General features: G+C 36.1%; 1 protein-coding gene across 2 annotated transcripts in view; it reads left to right on the top strand.

Annotated features, from left to right (window-relative positions):
* The window catches only part of DYNC2H1 (dynein cytoplasmic 2 heavy chain 1), a 164,747-nt gene that overhangs the window by 98,378 nt on the left and 44,997 nt on the right, over nt 1–21,372 (top strand). For both annotated transcript variants that reach the window (XM_057399766.1, XM_057399765.1), the window contains 6 exons: nt 3,554–3,679; nt 4,563–4,673; nt 6,974–7,129; nt 9,007–9,082; nt 11,150–11,361; nt 12,088–12,192. In XM_057399766.1, coding sequence (XP_057255749.1) covers nt 3,554–3,679; nt 4,563–4,673; nt 6,974–7,129; nt 9,007–9,082; nt 11,150–11,361; nt 12,088–12,192 — 786 coding nt within the window. The remainder of the gene's footprint in view (nt 1–3,553; nt 3,680–4,562; nt 4,674–6,973; nt 7,130–9,006; nt 9,083–11,149; nt 11,362–12,087; nt 12,193–21,372) is intronic.

Below are 21,372 nucleotides of genomic sequence, written 5' to 3'. Positions count from 1 at the left end.
CCTTCCAACGCAAACCATTCCATGACTCTGTGAAAACTAGACTTCATCATTTCCTCTGCTTACAGGACTTGGATGTTTATTTCTTCAACAGAAAACATGAATCAGATGTTCACTCTTTGTGACTACTTAAGTATCTTGAGAAACTCTGTAAAATATTTTGAGAAATTTGACAAGTAAATGTTAAACACTTCATTGTTGATGGGAGTTCCTGAAGAGAGCTGTTGTATTTCAAGTCTTTTTTAAAAAGTGGTTAAGATTGACTATGTCGAAAGCTCTCTGATTTCAGGAATAGGTGTACAAAATGGAAATTATTTGCCCAGCCAGAGTAACAGTTGTTTTTTGTCATGGCATACCACTTCTTCCCTTATTTGCATTCAACACTGAACTGAGTGAAGATAATTCCCTTTGAGTAGGAATTGTACTGTTAAGTAATCCCTTTATATGTTCTGTGTCTGTTTCTAAATTGGATCTATGCAGAGGTCTTGAAAACAACTTGTATGAAGAAGAAATTTACATTAGCTGTTAATTTCATGGAATAACCTGCATTGGAAGGGACTTCTGGAGATTATCTGCTTCAGTCCACTGCTCAGAGGTCCCCCCTCCAAGGATGGAGATCCCACACTATCTCTGGGGAATTTGTTCCAGTATTTGACCACTCTTACAGGATAATATTTTTTCTAATATCAAATCAGTATTTCCCACGTTCCAACTTGTGTGCATTAACTTCAGTCCTGTCACTGTGGCCTCTGAAAGATTCTGGCTCTATCTTCTCTACATTCTTCAATCAGGTAGTTGGAAACAGCAAGAGTCCACTGGACAAAGCCCTCAGCTGACTCTTAAGTTGAGCAGGAGTTTGGACTAGAGACCTTCTAAGATTTATTCCAAGTCAAATAATTCTCTGATACAAGTGGGTTTCTAATATTCCTAATACACAGGACCAACATGCTTTATACCTTTTTGTAAAGCGTTTCCTTCTGTATTTTAAAACATTCTGGGGAGGGAATTGTTTTCTTAGCTGATCAGGAGTTAGCACAAAAATGCCAAATGCTTTTAAACAGTCATTGAAATTGTTCCTTTCCTGGAATGTGCACTGATGCAATATATCTTTCTTATCAAATTGTACAGATTTAGATCCTACTGCCAGCTCATCTAGCTGTGAATGTTTCATAATGCATGTTTCTTACTCTGCCACACAGCTTTTTATTTTTAGCTCTAAGTATCGTTTACATTTTTGACTTTTAAAATATAACATGGTATGGTATTTGACTAAGGAGCAGTACTCAAAGCTAAATCATCTAAAAGTTGTCCTACTAATGAGAATATATTGTTGTTACTATTTTATTCCTGCACTTACTCATGCAATTTGAATAGAACATACAAGATCCGATTCTTCTGTTCAATTATTTCGACTGGAATAAAGGAAATATAACCCCCATTTTCAAGAAGGGGAAAATAGATGACCTGGGGAATTACAGACCAGTCAGTCTCACCTCTCTGCCTGGCAAAATCTTGGAGCAGGTTCTCCTGGAAGGCATGCTAAGGCACATGAAAATCAACAAGGTGCTTGGTGACAGCCAGCATGGCTTCACTAAGGGGAAATCCTGCCTGACCAGTTTGATGGCCTTCTATGATGGGGCTACAGAACTGATGGACAGGGGTAGAGCAGTTGATAATCATCTACCTGGACTTGTGCAAAGCATTCGACACTGTCCCACACGACATCCTTGTCTCTAAATTGGAGAGACATCAATTTGATGGATGGACCACTCGGTGGATAAAGAACTGGCTGGATGGCCGCATGCAAAGAGTTGTGGTCAATGGCTCAATGTCCAGTAACGAGTGGTGTCCCTCAGGGATCAGTGTTGGGACCGGTCTTGTTTAACATCTTCGTCACTGACACGTGCCCTCAGCAGGTTTGCCACCAAGCTGTGTGGTTTGGTTGATACGCTGGAGGAAAGGAATGCCATCCAGAGGGACCTTGACACACTTGTGAGGTGGGCTGATGCCCACCTCATGAGGTTTAACCATGCCAAGTGCAAGGTCCTACACCTGGGTCGGAGCAATCCCAGCACAGCTACAGGTTGGGCAGAGGAGAGATTCAGAGCAGCCTTGTGGAGAAGGACTTGGGGGTGTTGGTTGATGAGAAAATGAACATGAGCCAGCAGTGTGCACTTGCAGCCCAGAAAGCCAACGGTATCCTGGGCTGCATCGAAAGGAGCGTGACCAGCAGGTCGAAGGAGGTGAACCTGCCCCTCTACTCTGCTCTTGTGAGACCTCATTTGGAGTATTGTGTGAGGTTGTGAATGCTCCATCCCTGGCAGTGTTCAAGGCCAGGTTGGACGAGGCCTTGGGTGATATAATTTAGCGTAGGGTGTCCCTGCCCGTGGCAGGGGGGTTGGAACTTGATGATCTTAAGGTCCTTTCCAACCCTAACGATTCTATGATTCTATGATTTCTTAGATGGAGTGAAGAAAAGACCACTGAATTTGGGTGTTGCTCTACCATATTGTCTGGTGACTTTTGGTGTCTTCTTTTGGCTATTTTGAATTATTTCAATATATTATACTCTAGGTTTATTTAGGCAGAAGATATCTCTGCATCATCATATAAAGCTAAGGCCTCAAATTTCTTTGTGTCAGTACAGTTTTAGGATAAAAAGACAGGAAGGATTTCCACTTAAGGGATGTTTGATGAAGTCATAATAATAACAGTAGTTCTGTTTTGCTATAGCAGTAATGCCAAGACAACATTTTACAACATTTTACAACTTCTTTCAACTTTTCAGCTTTTTCAGCTGTTTTTTCAACTTGTTTGGTTCTGGGCTTTTTGTAGTGTAAAGCTTCCAATTAGATTCTAAGGGAGAACTAATGTGAATGCACTCTACAGGTAGTCTAACATCAGTTGTTGCAGTAATTCTGCCGCGGAAAAAGTCCTTTATTTTAAATTTTCTCTGATTTATCAGTTTTAGATCTTGGTATTTTTATTTGAAGATCCAGATTCATTTTAGCAGCAATACGGTACTATAAAAATGAAGAAAAGACAATTTTTGAAGCTATTCGTCTTTCTCAGTTGGAAACAGAGTAGCCTTAGTTTTTCACTCATCTTAGTATGAAAATCCATGTTTCTCTTCAAAGAAAGTACTCCTAACTTACAATCAAACGAAACTTTGTTCTCATTTATGTCTTGTTTTTACTGTATCAGCAGTTCTGCAGTGATATGGAATAGTCACTGATATTTAAATTACTTTTTGAATTTCCAGGGAATACACCATCACTGTCACCAACTGATGTATGGTTTTTCTATAGAAAGATTAGGTAATGTTTTTTCTTAAGGAACTCTGGTTAGGTAGGTTGCAAAGAAAAAAAATTACTTTTTCTTTAATCTTTTCCCTACTTTAGTAGCTTATCGCATTAGAGAATATTCTGGTTACCTTTACACCATCTTATTTTTTACATACTCACTCTAACTTGGAATCACGTATTTTTTGTATTTAGCTGTTAAATGGGTACAACAGATACAACCATGCCTGATAAAACTGTGTCTGCCATTTCAGATTGCAATGGGCCAGGGCCAAGCTGATCTGGCTATTCAAACTCTAAAAGAATGTGCACGCAACGGAGAATGGCTTTGTTTAAAGAACCTGCATCTTGTTACATCTTGGCTTCCTGTACTGGAAAAGGTGAGGGTAACTAAAGAAGAATGTATTGGGAACCACATAAAACTAGTATGTAATGTTTCTGAAGCATTTCCGGCATTTCCATGGTTAAGTTTAAAATTCCAGCAATTTAAAAATAAACCTTTGCAGTTTCCTCAATCATGAATAAGGTGAAATGCATCAGATAAAATCAGGTCTTTCCTTTCAGTGCTTTTATTTTTATACAATGTAGAGCATTTCTGCCACAGTAAGTAAAAAAATGCTCTTGTTAAAAGTCTGGTACTGTAGGGGGTACTGCCAGTGTTTGCTGAACTCTGAATGTATGCTTGAATTTATTTTTTTTTTTTCTTCAGTTCTGGGAGTTTATTAATTTTTTGTTAAGTGTACCTTGTATGTGAGTCACTAAGAGATTTCTGATGATTTGAAATCAAAGTAATGTTTGGTAGAAATACCCTTACTTATGGCATGTAAAATCATTAACTTGCTAACAAAATCAAAGTGACTTTACCTGTATATTACTGTGAAATACAGATATGTATCAAAAATTTCTTTTCTCTTTCCACAAGAACTCATCTTTTGAGATGTAGCCTTCTGTATTTTTTGTTTTGTTTTGTTTTACTTAAAGGATGTAAAGAACTGGTATATACTTTTCTGCTCTGAATTTAAGATCTATGGGGGAAGTGCAGCTAGGATGAACTTCAAACTTTAACACAGTGAGAATGTAGAATGTGTGGTGGAGTCAAAGCATGTTGAAGTTTTTTGAATAGCCTTGCTTGTAAAAACAACTAAAGATGTTTTAGACAAGCCTAACTTTCTAATTTAGGATATTATAATTTTGTAAATACTGTTCTGTCTATTAAAAAAACCCAACCAAAATCTGCTTGAATATATAACATCTCTTTAATAGGAACTGAATACATTACAGCCTCAACCAAACTTTCGCCTTTGGCTTACTACTGAAGTTCATCCAAAGTTTACACCAATTTTGCTTCAATCAAGTCTGAAAATAACTTACGAAGTAAGATCTGTTTGGAAAGTTTTTATTACAAGTTTACAATGAATGAAATTGTATGTATAGTAAACTATATGTTTAGATAGAAGTTTAGATAATGTGGACTAATTACATAACTGGTTTTCTCTGATATTTCTATTAGATGTAATACAAAAAAAGGTATGAATTTACCTTTAAAGGTTTTTGATTATCATTTATAATGTATATGTGGGAATTTGCAGAAGCTGTGCTTTAAAGGGAAGTTTTGTAAAATTTCTGTCTAGATTTTTTTTTCCAGTTGAAAGTCTGAGCTGAAAATAAATTTACCTCGGGGAAGTGTTTGTTCTATGTTCCAAATTCTTTAATGCATTTAATCAGTGGATTTTAAAAGCAAAAGCCTACACCGGTGCTCCTACTTGATGAATCTCCTCATCTGAGCATCACACAGTCATACTTTTTCTTCCTTATTCTTCTTTCTGGACTCATAGCTTTATTTTCACTGGGTATTTCAAGAAAAATGGCTCTCCTCCTGTATTGCTGAACGTAGAATTAAAGGCCTTTACAAAAAAATGAGAGCTTTACTTAAATGGCATAACCTAAGGAACCATGGGACTATGCTCCTCCAACTTGTTGGAAAGTTCTCTAATCGTTAATGCACTTATACATTAATGTCCATTATGGAAATCATGGCTAGGGGTGCTACTAACTCCTCCATTGATAATGGAGTGTTGTAGATTGTGCCTACAGCTCAGCCAAGAAGCTCTGACCATTTAGAGCCCAATATTGCCAACTTTCAAGAAGCCAAAATTTTTACATACAATATATTGACTGCAGGTATTTTTAAACTTCGGAGGTACTTTCTTCTTTATACTGAGGTCTTCAATGGTACAGAAACTACAGACTGTGTAGGATTGTCACATTTCTTTTCATCTAGCTTCCTAAAGTTACTGATCCCACTGTCACTGGAATAATTGGATCTTTGCAGTGATGCAATGTTCTAATCCTTTTGTTACCTTTTCATTTGTAGTATCTATTTTCTTTTTTACCAAGAAAGAGCCAACAACTTGTCTAATAGTGGTGGCTAATTATATGGTTGTGGTATGTCTCTTAACCAGTATCAGTCAACATGTATATATATTGAAAAAAAAAAAGTCATCATTTGGCTACAGTGTTTTGCAGTTAATTTGTCACAAGTGTGCATATGCAACATATGAAACTATTGTAATCATAGGATGATTTAGGAAGATGATCTAGTTCCAGCCTCTCTGCCATGGGCAGTGACACCTTCCACTAGACTGGGTTGCTCAAAGCCACATCCAACCTGGCCTTGAGCACTGCCAGGAATGGGATATCCAGCACTTCTCTGGGCAATCTGTTCCAGTGTCTCACCACCCTCACAGTGAGGGATTTCTTCCTAATCTCTAACCTAAATCTCCCCTCTTTCAGTTTAAAGGCATTCACCCTTACCCTATTACTGCATTTTTTTGTAAAAAGTCCCTGTCCAGATTTCTTGTAGGCCCTTCTGCATATTGGGAGGCTGCTCTAAGGTCCCCCGCCCTGAGCCTTCTTCCAGGCTTAACAACCTCAGCTCTCACTGTCTGTCTTCATGTGAGAAGAATCTTACGGAAACATTAACAAACATTCTTTTTCAAAAAAAAAGAAAAAAAAAGGAAGAACATTCTTATATGTGATTTAAACATGTTTAAAATTTATGTTTGCATTCACACTTGCAAATAATTTGAAAATGGCTCGGTATCTACTCAATTGCTTTTAATCTAGTATAGTAAGCACTATAATCTCTGATATTATGTACACTTTAACTGCAGTTACTTCTACTGGTTGTGAACATTACCTAGGACTAAATCAAAGCACTAGCATTTTATCATATATACACCATATATGTATGGTAGCTAACAGAGTGCGGTGATGGCGTAAGGTCTGTTGGCTCTGATCACAGAAATGATAATTTGAAGTTGAGATTGTAAAATCATAGGAAAGGTTCTTGTTCTTGAAAAAATTGAATTTACTTTTATGCTTGCAGATTTTGATAGAGTACTGTTCTCTCATTAAGATCTTTTAGTGTAGTTGAACCCTCATATGAGTTGGTTCTGGTTAAAATTTCCTTCAGTATGTTTAAGTTATTTTCAGTATAAGATCATCCTGTAGTTAGGCTATTTATTACAGGTAGGTTTTTTTTCTTTTTTTTTTTTTTCATGAAATGCTGTTTGTAATTTCATTAAGTTATAAATTGTAAGTTAGGATTTGACAAAATAGTACATAAAAGTATCAGGTTTCTGTCTAGAATAGTGTTTTTCCTTCCAACGCAGGCGCCCCCAGGCCTCAAAAAGAATCTCTTGCGAACCTATGAATCTTGGACACCAGAGCAAATCAGTAAAAAGGGAAATCTGTCTCGAGCGCATTCTCTCTTTTGTTTAGCGTGGTTTCATGCTGTATGCCAAGAAAGAAGAAATTATATTCCTCAGGTACATTTTTTTTTTTTTGCTACCTTTTTAAAAATTTACTTCATTTATTAGCTTTTATATTTGCAAGTATTTTTCATCAGGCATACTTTGGGTCATGTTGAGAGATGAGACAAACTTGAGTAATTCTGGTGCCTGCTTTCGTTATTGTCTCAGAATTCACTGCAATATAAGAATTTAGCAGCCCAAATTCTTGTCCTTCTGAAAATTGCTAATGTCTGCGCTGGGTTATTTTGTGACCTGTGTACTGCTGATACTGATGCAAGAGTGGGGTCCCATGGAAAAGATTCTGTGAATCCTGTTCAGTTGGGACAGGAAAAAATATTTTGGAAACTTACAGGATTCAGTGTAAGACATGAGAAAAGAGACACTTTGGTGGGAAGGAGGACATGACATTGTCTACTCTTTCTTCACGCAAACCCTGTTCACGGAGAAGGAAAAACAAGGGAATGTATGCGTTTCTTGTGGGTATTATAATTAATTTCAAAGGCTGTGATGTGCGTTTCCCTTAGACTATTTTTTTTTTTTTTTTAAACTTAACGTTTCTTTCTGACTGCAGATGCTTAAATCAAGCAGAAAAAAAGCTGCACTACCAAACTGTTCTATGTCTTGTTTGTTTTATTTAGGCTAGGGGTGAAATTAACCTGTCATCTGAAAGATTTGATCTCTCAGAGGCAGGAATGTTTGAGAGTTTTTAGCTAGTTTGACTTTGTGATTTATAAAATTGTTTGCCTCTTGCAGTAGCAGACTTTTGATTATAGTGTTCAAGAAGCAGAACAGGTGAAAAAGTACTGATCTGACACATGAACTCTCATTTAGCTTTGTTCAAATTCATTTTCAATTCATTTTCATTTACCACCGGTTTCCAAATGACACCAGATAGGATTGCTTTCTCCTTAATTCCACTGTAACTGTGTTTATCTTACACACAGACTTAGTGATGGTTTTCTGTTTTGCTTAAGATAGCAGATTTCTATCATTGCTGGACTGCAGTTAATCCCAGCTACATGCTCTTGTACTTTATAATGAATTTCAAGCTTTAGGTCCATGTACAGATCCATCAAAACAAATATATGAACACTGTTGGGAGACTGCAGCACATTTCCAGTTTATGACCTTCTCGGTGACTTGGTTGTGACCTGTGAAGCAGCTGTAGTCTTGACTGTGTCCCTCTCATTGAATATGCGAGATATGAGGACATACCTTTGAGAACTGAATTTCCTAAGTTTTGTATCATATATCAATATTTATTTATAGTTATCCATTTACATTGAAACTTTTTTGTGAGACTTACATACACATTAAACAGTACTGCTATATAAAAAAGTGCTCTCGAGAAAGGAGTTATAAACTGAGAATGATAAAATATGTAAATGGTGGTCATCATTTTCACTGTAATAGTAGCAGTAATTACTTTTATCATAGTTTTTTCAGTCAGTAGAGAAGTGACATGAATTAAGGAGTAAGAAGATGAACGTATAATTTAAACTGTGTTTGAAGAATCAGATCTATTTATGAAAATTCAAAAAAACTGAAATACAGAAAAGCCTCAAAAATAAAATCATAATTCAATGCATGATCTAGTCACAGATGTCAGCAAGTTTTAAGTGAAGTAAATACTGTTAGGAAATAAAATAATCTTAAATTTACATTCCTCATACTCAATGATTCCAGTCTGTATAAGGATGTAAAATTAAATGCACTAGTAAAGCTGTTTTTTTAATACTACCTCTACTGAATGTTTCCAGTGATGCACTTTGCAGGACAAATGTTTCTTTTTCATTAAGTATCGTACAGTATACAGTAATCACATACATAAAAAATATTTGTATTGATCATTCTGTGACTCATTAGATTCTTTGAATTGCTTTTGATGGTAGGGTTGGACCAAGTTCTATGAATTTTCTCTATCTGATCTCCGTGCTGGTTTTGACATTATTGATACACTTTTTGAAGGTAAGTCACTTATGGAGAAGAGTTCACACTTCTGTTGCATAGCCCTTCTCAGTATCTTAGTTTTAAAGTATTAAAACCTTTCAAATTAATTTAAATAAATTGGTTACTTTGCATGTTTTTTTTGTTTGGTGTTTGGAGTGGGGCCATTCTGTTTAAAGGCTGCTTTGAAGGTATTTACAATTTTTTATTTGAAACTTCATTGGAACATTTTCACAAATATAAACACATGTCTAGGTAGTTAGATAAGTACTTCAGTATGGGAAGTGGTCTGACCCTGAATCAAGCTGTGCTTAGGCTTATTAGGGTTTTCTGGATGTAGATCCAAACTCAGAGGATATGTATTAGTAAACTGGTAAGAGCTGGACACAGGCCCAAAACTATTGCACAGTTAGGTTTATTTATTCCTATATTTGGCTTATGCAGACTGGCATTGTCATAGGCACTGACAAGTCATGGTTTGCAAGATAGCAGAGCCTGGAGATTCTTTCCAATAGGCATCAGGTAGGAGGTTACCTTATTTAAGGGCAAAAGAGAGTTTAGTTGTATGGATGAAGCCGCCTTGTCCTATCAGATCTCGAGTTCAAGTGGAACCCTGTCTCATTTTACAATTAGCAGAGACATTGCATGAAGAACTTTATCTTTCTATAACACTCAGATAAGAGTGTAGATGCTGCAAGGCTCATCATCAGTAAGCAAAGCTAGACACAAAGAGTGAATCATAATTTCATTTTTGGGAGGTTGGGTAAACCAGTAATTTCTTTGTGCCAGGAACTATTCTGCTCAGCTTCTTGAGTCCAGAGGAATAAATAGGAAATAGAGGAGTGCCTGGAAGATAAGTTTTCTGCCTCCGTTCTTTCTGAGTGACCTCCCCTATATAGTGAATAAATGAATTTAAAATTAATTGAATATTTATGAATTCTTCATGTTGAAATTCACCGATAGAACTGCCTTCATTTTTATGTTAAGTAGCATAGTAATGTCTTAATACCAGTTATTATGAAAAAGGTATTTTTTAAAAGTCTTTGCATTTTGTATAATTTACTTCTATGTAAATTTAGGAACTGCTATTGAGTCATAATTTGTGATCATTGATTTAAATGATATTTATGGATGATTAGTACTTTTGGAATGGGACCTTAGTTATACAGACTTGAAACATACAGTGATGTAAAGAGATTGAATCACTATCAAAGATAATCATTAATCTAATCATTAATTGTTGCTGTGAAGATAACTTTTTTTACAAAGGAACAATTGAAGTATTTGGAAACAATAGTTACCACCAATAAACTCTCCCCCCCCCCCCCCCCCCCCTTAAAATAATTGCTGCTTCCTTTTTCAAGGGACTTTCAGAAATACTTTTCTGATCAAACTTGTACCTGTACATGAAAGCTATAGGGTCTAAGTCATTATCACATGTAGTTATTTTGGGCAATTGTGATTGATAGAAGAGAGGGAAAATAAGTTATTTTGAATTTACAGGATATAGCTGAGCCAGAGTAATCTAATCGCAGTATCAAACTATCCAGGAAACTAATAGTAACATGATCAGTTTTACGTGCTGTATTGTGTAACTTACAGCGATTTACCTATTTTGGACCTCTCTGTGTTTGACAGATAACGTTTCCAGTAATGTTTTGGTTCAATCTATCAGTTTATTTTATGAGATCAGATGATAATGTGATATAAAACAGTGTACAAAATTTGGAACAAGGGGAATTATTGTATTTGTGACAAAGAAGTGCATAATTAAAATTTTAATATCATAATTTCTGAAATGCATATAATCAGTTTATGATAGAACTGCAAGACTTAAATAATATTTCTAATAACTCATTTTGAAATACAGGTGTGTATTTTATCAATGACAAGTATTTGCAAAGACATTGAAGTTTCTGCATCTTGTATTACTTGGTAATATAGAAGAAAAACAATTAGAAATTATATGATGTGCTTGTATTTTTTTGTTTCAATGAAGAACTGCAGTGACAAAGAAGAAATGCTTACAGTGCAATGCTATCCACTCATACAATATTAATATTAATATTAATATTAATTAATTTATAGGTTCCAAAGACTTTCAATGGGAATTTGTGCATGGCTTGTTTGAAAATGCAATTTATGGAGGCCGTGTAGATAATTACTTCGATATGAGGGTTCTTCGGTCCTACTTGGAGCAGCTTTTCAATTCACAAGTCATTGGCAGTTTAAGTGCTAGAGGCAAGAAGATTACTAGTTTCCCATATTCAATCTCTTTACCAAATTCCTGCAGTATTTTGGTAGGTATACATCTTCTGTCACCTAATATAAAAACTACACAAAGTTATTTTCAAGAATTCTTCTTGGAAATAATTCCACAAAGAAAACCAGGTTACAATCCAAAGAATGCCTTCATTTATTTATTTAAGACTTCTTTTGTGTAAAGAACTAATTCTTAAGTTGTCAAAACTATTCTGTCTGTTCAGCCAGTCTCCTTTTTTATAATGTCTGATTGCACTATGGAGTAGAACAGCATAGCTATAAAGAACTGAGTAAAAGAAATTGGGTCAATTTATGACAAAGAAGGTTATCATTGCATTTTTATGAAACTTGATGTCTTAGCATAATAGAATTTTTTTGTAGACTGCTAAAGATTCTTATAACTTCTGGATGAAATAGGAAAATCTAAATACATTATTTCTATTTACAAAATATATCAACATTCTGACATAATCTGTTTATATGCTGCGGAGGATGTATAGCTTTTTTTTTTTTTATATGGTTTCTGATTCCCCTATAGTATTCCTTTACTGTAAACAAGAGGGAATTCAGCGGGTCTAAAGAACTATCTCTCCCTATCTTTTCACATACTGTTGCTGTTACTACTAATATTAAGATTAATTTGCATTTTAATGTAAGACTCCAAACTAGACATCTGAGTTGAAATTCTTTTACCATGCACTGTCAAATTCATGAGCTGAACAAAAGGTCCCTCAGTTATGTTTACTCTCCTCTTAATAATGCAGGATTATCGTAATATTATTGAAAGTCTTCCAGAAGATGATAAACCGGACTTTTTTGGCCTGCCTGCTAATATGGCTCGTTCATCACAATGTATGATCAGTTCCCAGGTAAAGTTACATTTTTCATTGGACACTGAATCTTTTCTGCATCCAGTATAAGCTACAGAACCCACCACCTGTTCATAAATATTAATTTCCATAACTCAGAGTAAATGAAGGGATTTTTGGAGTATGTCAACTTTTATCTGTAGAATAATACAATAACTCTTCTCTTTAGTTGCAAAGATATTAGTTTAGTTCTTATATAAACAAAGAATTATTGAGAAAGTTTACAATGATATAATTCAGTTCTTGCTGAAGAGTATCCACATACATAAGTAGTTTCTAATTCTGTTTATACTGTTAATGTAGCTTCTGTCAATAGGTTAGTTCTTACAGGTGCTGTTCACTGCAAAGTTGTTTTTAGTTCTGGTCATTAAACTCTAATTCAGTAGTTTGGCAGATAGAATATGGGTAACATGCTCTTTCTGAAAGAGGAATTAGTACATTAAACTATAAAACTATATAAAGACAAATCAGTAGGATAACAGTGCATAGGGTAATACACGGAGCTCAAGAACTCATTACAAAGCCAAAGAAATGAAGGTTCAATGTATCTGGTTTTGTCTTAAAATCTTTTACACAAAAATCAATTCTAAAATGCCTTTGTTTCTGTCAGATACACAGTAGACTGCTCATTATTTCTTTCAGCTATGCTTACATAATTTGTTCACAACTGCAGTTGTTAAAAATGCTCGTGTTTGAAAATAAATTCTTAGTTAACCTCCACAAAATCAGAATAGATTCAGAGCTCATGTGTGAAGGGAAGTAGGAAATGAATGCATTCACATGCAGACTTAGACTCTACTGAACTGGTCTGCCATAGCATTGATTATAATCTGTAAACTATGGATTATAATCTTGAAAATCTGAGGCTGTTGTAGTTACAATTCTGTGAGATGCTTCTTTGTCATATGAGAGATTTCCTATCCTTTCAATAGTAGTTTGTGGGACTTCTTTTAGTCTTAGGCAATTTAAGTAATGGAAATGGGAGATTTTTTGTAAATTGTGTTTCTACCGAACTATGAATCCTACTCCCATTCCACTTCTGACAGTTTGGCAGCTCCCTTAGATCCATAGGTGATCCTATGGTTCAATTCAATTGAGTGATTGGTTTCTAACAGGAGTCTTTCTCATAATTCCATTACCAAGCCAAGGCAGAGAAAAGCTGAATGAATAAAGTTGTGAGAAATAAATTGCTACCAGCTCAGTCATCATGTCACTAGCACTACAAACGTGAGATTTAATACTGCATCCACTGCTTCACTGATTCTGTGCTAAGTATGTGGTATACAGTTTATATCTACTATCCCATACACTTTCATATCTACTAGCCATTGTAATTTCTCAGTATTTTTACTAACATCTTCTTCCTTATGCAGAGAAACAGAATTGCATTGTCTATACCACTGAACTCGGGATTAGGGGAAGTAGGTTTTTTTGAAACACATACTTAGAAGTTACTCATTTAAACCAACTGACAGCAATTTTGACTTCAGTCATATTTTAAGGCTCAGAGATTTAAAATAATAATTCAAATATGCACTGATTTTAAGTAAATTGTAATCAGCAATCTTTTATCAGTTCAAAACCTTTTAAAATAAGTATTTAAACAGGTAACACTATGATCTATTCTATTAACCATGACATTAAAATAATTAAATCTATTACAAGCAATCTGGTATCATTTTATCCCATTGTTTCACTACACAAGATTGAATACTTAGATAATAGAAACGTAGATTTTTATAGACTTTCTATGAATATTGCTTAATTTTCATCTATAGGAATGATGGTTTGTATTGGTGGAGCAACACATTTTGCTGTAGCAGAAATTTACTGCAGCACAGTGCAGCATTTTGCAGTCATGCAGAGGTCTCTTCAGTAACCTGCTGCATTGCTAATGTTTGGGTAAACTTAAAACAGCAGTAACAAGAAATGGACTTTTTTCAGTAGCCTTGCAAATACTGGTTATATTCACAGCTTTTCTTATTTACAGCAGAGAACTTCAATTCTAATTTAAGAGCTGAATATCTCTAGCTGCATCATTTTAATATTGTTAAAAATCATGTCTTATGATGTTCTGTAGTGTAATTCAGAAAGTATTGCTTCTGCATGTGTATTGGTAACAGCCATTTTGGTTTAAAAAAAAAATTTGACTTAAATAGATGTGATCTTTTCATCAACATGACTTACTTTTTTATTATTATTATTTTGTGCTTAGTTGTTTAATGCAGGTAGAGCTAGATAAATTTTTAGAGCCTGGATTTCTAGAGTTCAGTGTGGCTCTGCAGTTCTGACCTACCTACCATTACAACAAGCTTTTGACACAATATCCCTTTGGTTGCGTTGGTCATGAATAATCTCGCATCTCTTGCTGTGTTCTCTCTGCAGAACAGTGCAGTTAAAATAGAAAAGAACTCATCTGACAGTGCAGATGCAGGAGCCAGCATAGCTGGCCCTGTCTGTTTTACACCAGGTAGATTTTCTGTACAGCTGCAACTCAATTTCCTCAGCCCTCATTACAGAAGGCAATTGGGTTGGTCAGGCATTGTTTGCTGCTGAGTCTGCCATTGAACCATGTCCATAAAAGCCACATCTACACATATTTTAAATACCTTCAGTGATGATGACTCCACCACCACTTCACTGGGCAGCCTCTTCCAATGCTTCACAACCCCTTTGGTAAAGAAATTATTCCTAATATCCAATCTAAACCTACCATCACACAATTTGAGGCCATTTCATCTTGTCTTATCTATCACTTTTTCCCTGGGAGAAGAGACTGACCCCCACCTCACTATAAGCTCCTTTCAGATAGTTCTAGAGAGCAATAAAGTCTCTCTTTAGCCTCCTTTTCTCCAGGCTAAACAATTCCAGTTCCCTAAGCCATTCCTCATCAGACTTGTTCTTCACACCCTTCACCAGCTTTGTTCCCTTCTTTGGACACATTTCAGCACCTCTATGTCCTTCTTGGAGTGAGGGGCCCAGAACTGAACACAGGATTCAAGCTGTGGCCTCACCAGTGCCAAGTACAGGGGGACAGTCACTGCCCTAGTCCTGCTGGGTACACTTCTGATACAAGCCAGAATACCATTGGCCTCCTTGGGCACCTGGGCACAAGCTGGCTCTCATTCATCTAGCATTCAATCAACATCCCAAGATCCTTTTCCACTCAGCAGCTTTCCAGCCACTCTTCCCTAAGCCTGTAGCATCGCATGGGGTTGTTGTAACACACATGCAGGGCCCAGCACTTTGCTTTGCTGAATTGGCCTCAACCCATCGATCCAGCCTGTCCAGATCCCTCTATAGAGCCTTTCTATCCTCCAGGAGATCAACACTCCCACCCAGCTTGGTGTCATCCACAAACTTACTGAGGGTGCACTCAATCCGCTTCTCCAGATCACTGATAAACAGAACTTCTTGTATGTTTCTTTTTTGTCTTTCAATCTATTGAGACCCTCCCTGTTTACCCAAACAGTTATTCTGCTGAAAAGCCTGGTCTTTCTGCACCATGAGGTGATTTCTTCTGAGCTCACTCAAAAATCCTTCTTTGTTCCCCATTTTAATGACCTGAAAATAAGGTTCTGTCCACTATACTGTCTCAGATTTTCCCTCTTCTTTATGACCTGTTCTCATGGGATTCTGCTAACATTTCCCTGAATAAACCTGTGTCTGCTTTCGTAAAGTCCAAAATCACTACTCTGCAGTTTAGCTCAGACTATCCTCAGCATAAATATAAATAATAATTCCTCCCTGTATTTGCAATGTTGGCTGTTAATCAGCACTTTATATATTTCTTTCAGTAGTGTCACCATTAATAATGCAGCTTTTTCACATACATTTTGAAATATGAAGACGCACATCTGAAAATAATGGTATTAAAATGGTTTCCGTGACTGAAAGGTAACTCTTAATTTGTATTAAAATTTTATAAGCTAGTAGGTCTCTGATGAACTTTATTCAAGCTTTTGAAATACAATTCCCATGAAAAAATTATTAATGTGCTTCTTTGACATAGTATTAAGCCTGTGTGGTTTATTTCTCATGCTCAGTAAAAATGTACTTTTGCAAATCACTGCTATAAATATCAGTCTGGAAGTGTACAGGACTAAAATGCACATTGTTACAGAGTATTTTAAAAGTGTGTAGAAATGACCTATGCCTCTGTTCACACTTCTTTTCGTGTATCCATACTGTGACATTTCATACTCGTGGTGAATGACAGCTGAATCATTTCAAAACTTAAGTTTGTTCTAGCAGAAACTCAACAGACAGAAATAACACACATTGCATCAGGATGACTTAAGTAAATTATAATACCTGAACAAACTCAGGTTTATGAAATCAGGCAAAAAATGTTTTGCTGGTGTATATACTCCACAGAAATTATACTAGCATAGAAATCACATAATCATAGACTGTTTTGGGTTGGAAGGGACCTTAAAGATCATGTAGTTCCAACCCCTCTGCCATGGTCAGGGACAATTTCCACTAGTCCAGGTTGTTGAAAACCCTGTCCAACCTGGCCTTGAGCCCTGCCAGGGATTGGGCAGCCACAGCTTCTTGGGACAACTTGTTCCAGTGTCTCACCATGCTCACAGTGAAAAATTTTTTCCTAATATATAATCTAAATCTACCCTCTGTCAGTTTAAAGCCATTCCCCCTTGTTCTGTCACTACATACCCTTGTAAAAGGTCCCTCTGCAGATTTCCTGTAGATTCCCTTTAGCTATTGGAAGACTGCAGTAAGATCTCCCTGGAGCCTTTTCTTCTCCAGACTGAACAAGCCCAGCTCTCTCAGCCTGTCTTCACAGGAGAAGTGCTCCAGCCCTCTTATTGTCTTTGTGGCCACCTCTGGACTTGCTGCAGCAGGTCCACGTCCCTCTTGTGTTGTTTCCTCCAGAGCTGGACGCAGTACTGCAGGTGTGGTCTCACAAGAGCAGAGTAAAAGGATAGAATCACCTCGTTTCATCTTCTGGTCTTCTACTCCTTTTGATGCAGCCCAGGATATGGTTGGCTTTCTGGGCTGCAAGCGCATACTGATGGCTCATCTTGAGCTTCTCATCAACCAGATATGCCCAAGTCCTTCTCCTCAGGGCTGATCTCAATCCATTCTCCACCCAGACTATAGCTGTGCTTGAGGTTGCCCTGATGCAGATACAGTTTGCTTTGTTGAACTTCATGAGGCTGGCATTGGCCCACCTCCCAAGTGTGTCAAGGTCATCCCTATGGATGGCATCTCTTCCCTCCAGGGTATAAACCAAACCACACAGCTTGGTGTCATTGGCAAACCTGCTGAGGGTGCATTAATCCCACTGTGCATGTCATTGACAAAGATGTTGAACAGCACCGGTCCCAATACTGAAATCTCACACTGAATGCATTCTGTTTATAGATGTGGTTGACTGAAGAGAAAAAACAATTTCTTTAGTGAATACCATTAGAAGTCAAAAGGGATAGCTCATCATACCTTAGTGTAGCTGTTAAATATAATACTCTTTTAAAATAATGTTGCTCTTCAGTCTGTGCTTGAAACTTAGTTTGTAGAAAAAGCCAATTATGTTTTTTATAGCTATTTTTTATTTTGGGATGAATACTTGTTGAGTCAAAATTAATAGTAAACTAATAATGGAAAACAGTGTAGGGCAATCTAGTAAGGCAAACAAGGTAAGAAGCAGGATCGGGAGATGTGATTTTTTCCTCATTAAATGTAATTGCAATGATCTTCAGTAAATATCATGACTTCAGTGAAACAGCATTTTATCCTTGGGTTCCATTTTAGTTTTTTTATTCATTTTAGTTGCTGACCTGCTGTTATTTTCAGCAAATCACCATGTGGTTCTGTAGCTCTTCCCCCTATTCCATGCATATCTATCTCATTTACTTAGATTAAAGCTGCTATCTTCCTAAAACTGTAGTCAGATATATGATTGTATTAAAGTTCAAGTGCTGGATTTTACCTTGTTAATGACAGCAGCTGAGGCAGAATGTGCAGGGTAGGGTGTTCAAGGTCACCTGGAACTCTTAGATTGCTGCATCATGATTATACACTACTATTACCACCTAAGTCACCTAAAGAAAAGTTAGGGTGAGTATGTCTGCTCAGTATTCCAGTCATACATCTGACTGGGGCTGTGGGATATGGTTATTTTTCAAGGTGCAATTGTAATATAATAATAGCTGTAGCTTCTTCTTTGTTTGTCAACGGGCTGAATTTTCTCTTGCAAAATCTAGCTAAACAGGCCTCTGAGCACTGGTACCTAATTTTATATCTACTGCTCCTCCATAATTCTAATCATGCCACATAGAGTAATATGGGTATAATTATTGAAAGCATGCAATTGAAATTATTCTTGATCTTGTTATGTTATTGCTATAGCTGTCAGGATGCACATAAATCTATTTTCTTAAAATAATTTAGCATTTATATAACCTTTGCATCAGCCGTGCATAGCATATAATTATTGACATTGATTAAATGCATCCCACATCACAAATACGTGACTAATAGGCTCTAGCAGGAATTGATGTGTAAGGCCAAACTCTAGTTATTATTACCTTGCAACTGAGCGATCTGAGTTCTTAACAAGAATTGTTAAAATCTGGGGAGTGTTTTGCATATACCTGGGGTGCTGCATGAAAGAAAAGTGCTGTGTCAAATAATGGGAGCTGTAGTACTGTGGTCTGCCAGAAAACACAGCTCTTTACCACTGCAGTCAATCATTGCAATAATTCAAGCAGCCTTATTAATTCCTACAGGATTGGTGCTATGTATGTGAGAATATATTGTTGCACTGCATAAAAGTTTGTTCTGAACAAGGCTCTAATTTTCCAGTTTTTTTAAATTTTGTCATGGTGTGTAATTAGCTAATGTGAACCACCTCTTCTGCTTTCCTTTCTGCATGATATTCTCCAGGTAGTATATATCCTTTGACCTCTACAAAGTAAACCCCACAGTTACTCTTTGGGAGAAGGTTAGAATATCAGCTGGGTCAATGGTGGGCTTGTGTTGTACATCTGCAACATCCTGATGGTTATTTTCCTCCTCCACTGAACCCCTGCTCTACAGAGGATTTTCCTGGTGTCAAAATGTATGATCCTCGCATGTATAAAGGAAGATACAGGTGGTGTCAATGTCTTTCCCTTTTTTGCTTCGTATTTTGATTAAAGCATCATCTAGCTCTGTATTGAGTCCAGTCTTACCTCACATCCTTATTGAGTGAAAGCACAGCTTTGAAGTGGTCTTGAGGGAACAACCACAGAGGAAGTGAACAGACCTTCACTTTCTTACTCATCAATATGCAATATGAATGATTTGGTTATGAATGCCATTAAAGTACCTTCATCTTAACAACCTCCATGGACCCTGTTATTGCAGGGAGGCTAAGGGACACAGAGACTGAAAGTCCAGGAGATTTCATTGACAGTTCAGTCTTAAACTACTTTCACAGCCATGTGGGTAGCTGCAGCTAAACTATTAGGAGCTGTATGGAGGCATGTAGTTCTGTCAGAAGGCAAATAGGGCTGAATCCATCTCCTTCTCTTCCTCAATGAAGACATAGTTACATTGCGTTGAGTTACTACTTCACCAGTATTTATCAAAGTAACTATGTTATAACTTCATATTATTGTTTGAGCTATAAAGTCTTATAAAACCAGAAATATTTCCTTGAATAGCTGTGTAGAGGGGTATATTGTTTCTTTCAAGGAAATAAGACATAGAATTGGTTTCTGTGCTAAGACTACATTCCTTTAAAACTGGTAGATGGCAGTAGAGCATATGCTTTGACATTGTAGATCTGCTGAGGGGAGTTTGTTAGCTTTTTCTACAAAAATAAACGTCCTTTTATCTGTTCCATAGTCTTGAAAAAATAGCCTTTATTTGACTAGCGAATCTTTTCTGGTTTGTATTCTTTCAACAGTAATCATACTCAGAAATCACTGATCTGAGATTTTAATTCAGTGACAGAATTTCACAGTATATTTTTTACTTTATTACTTTGTTCTTTTTCAAATTGTAATACTGCATGTAAAATTTTATTTCATTGTATGCTTTGTAGGATAGATTGCTTCTGAAATAAATTGAAGTCTTGGATATAAGCCTGTGTTTCTTATAGATTGTATTTGTGAAATAGCAGGTTTTGCAGTAACTGTGAATTACTGAAGGCAAGACTTTTTCCTCATCTTGTGAATCTGTAAAGAACAGAAATAGATATTGTATTTCTAGAAATTTCTTTTATCTGAGTTTCAGGGAAGAAGAAATTAAAATCTTGAAATTTTCTCTCTTTTCCTGTGAGTTTATTTTCAGGTCAAACATGACTATCTAGTAATTCTGGATGAAGCTACATGGGACGATTACTGTCTTTATTACTTTCTATTCTGTTCATTATCTCTCTTACTTTCTCTAAATGCATGGGGTTTTTACTATAATGTGTTGGTCGATATCATAGCAGCATATATCTGCAGAAACCCACAAAGTATTCAATAGATTAAAAAGCTGAGACGCACATTAAATTTAATACCTACGTAAATAAATATTGACATTGCAAATTTGACTATCCCACCTTTATTAATATATGCAGTTTATTTTACTCTGTGCTAACAACACAAAAAAAGAGTGTATGAATTTTCCATTAAGAATGGAGAAAATATCCAGTAGCAGTTCCTTTATGCTGTTTCTAGTTATTTAGATGCACTGTTCACAAATAAATTACTCTTTTATTTTTTATATAAATACTGTTTAGTTGACCTTACTTAAAACAGACATCTTCTACAGAGAATCATGGTTCTGAATAATCTTTTCACCCTTCTTTAAACAGACCAGTATTTGTGATTGCTTTTTTATTTTGATTAGCTTTCTTTCCATTCCTCCCATGTTTTCAGTGAAAGTAGTGGTTTCCTGCTTTATGTTAGATTTTTTCACTCTCTATTCAGAATATTTAGGTGTATATTTGGACTGGACTAGCACAGCATATAAGAGTTTTTAGTGTATAATATATTAAAAGGCTATGTTACAATAACAAATGTGAGCATTGAAAGATCAGGTATTTAAAAAGTATTCTTATTTTGAGTACTCTGTATTATACAACTATGATTAGATTTTCAGTTTCCTTAGTATTATAAGCACATACCTTGGTTCTTTCCATACTAGAGTCCAAAGGATAGGATTCAACAGACCTAGACATCT

The sequence above is a fragment of the Pezoporus wallicus genome, unplaced genomic scaffold (genome assembly GCF_028554395.1).
Source record: "Pezoporus wallicus isolate ANWC-B61680 ecotype Strahan unplaced genomic scaffold, APGP_CSIRO_Pwel_v1 scaffold_6446, whole genome shotgun sequence".
Taxonomy (NCBI): Eukaryota; Metazoa; Chordata; class Aves; order Psittaciformes; family Psittacidae; genus Pezoporus; species Pezoporus wallicus.
Note: the sequence above shows the minus strand (reverse complement) of the source record. Positions and strands in the feature narration are given on the sequence as shown.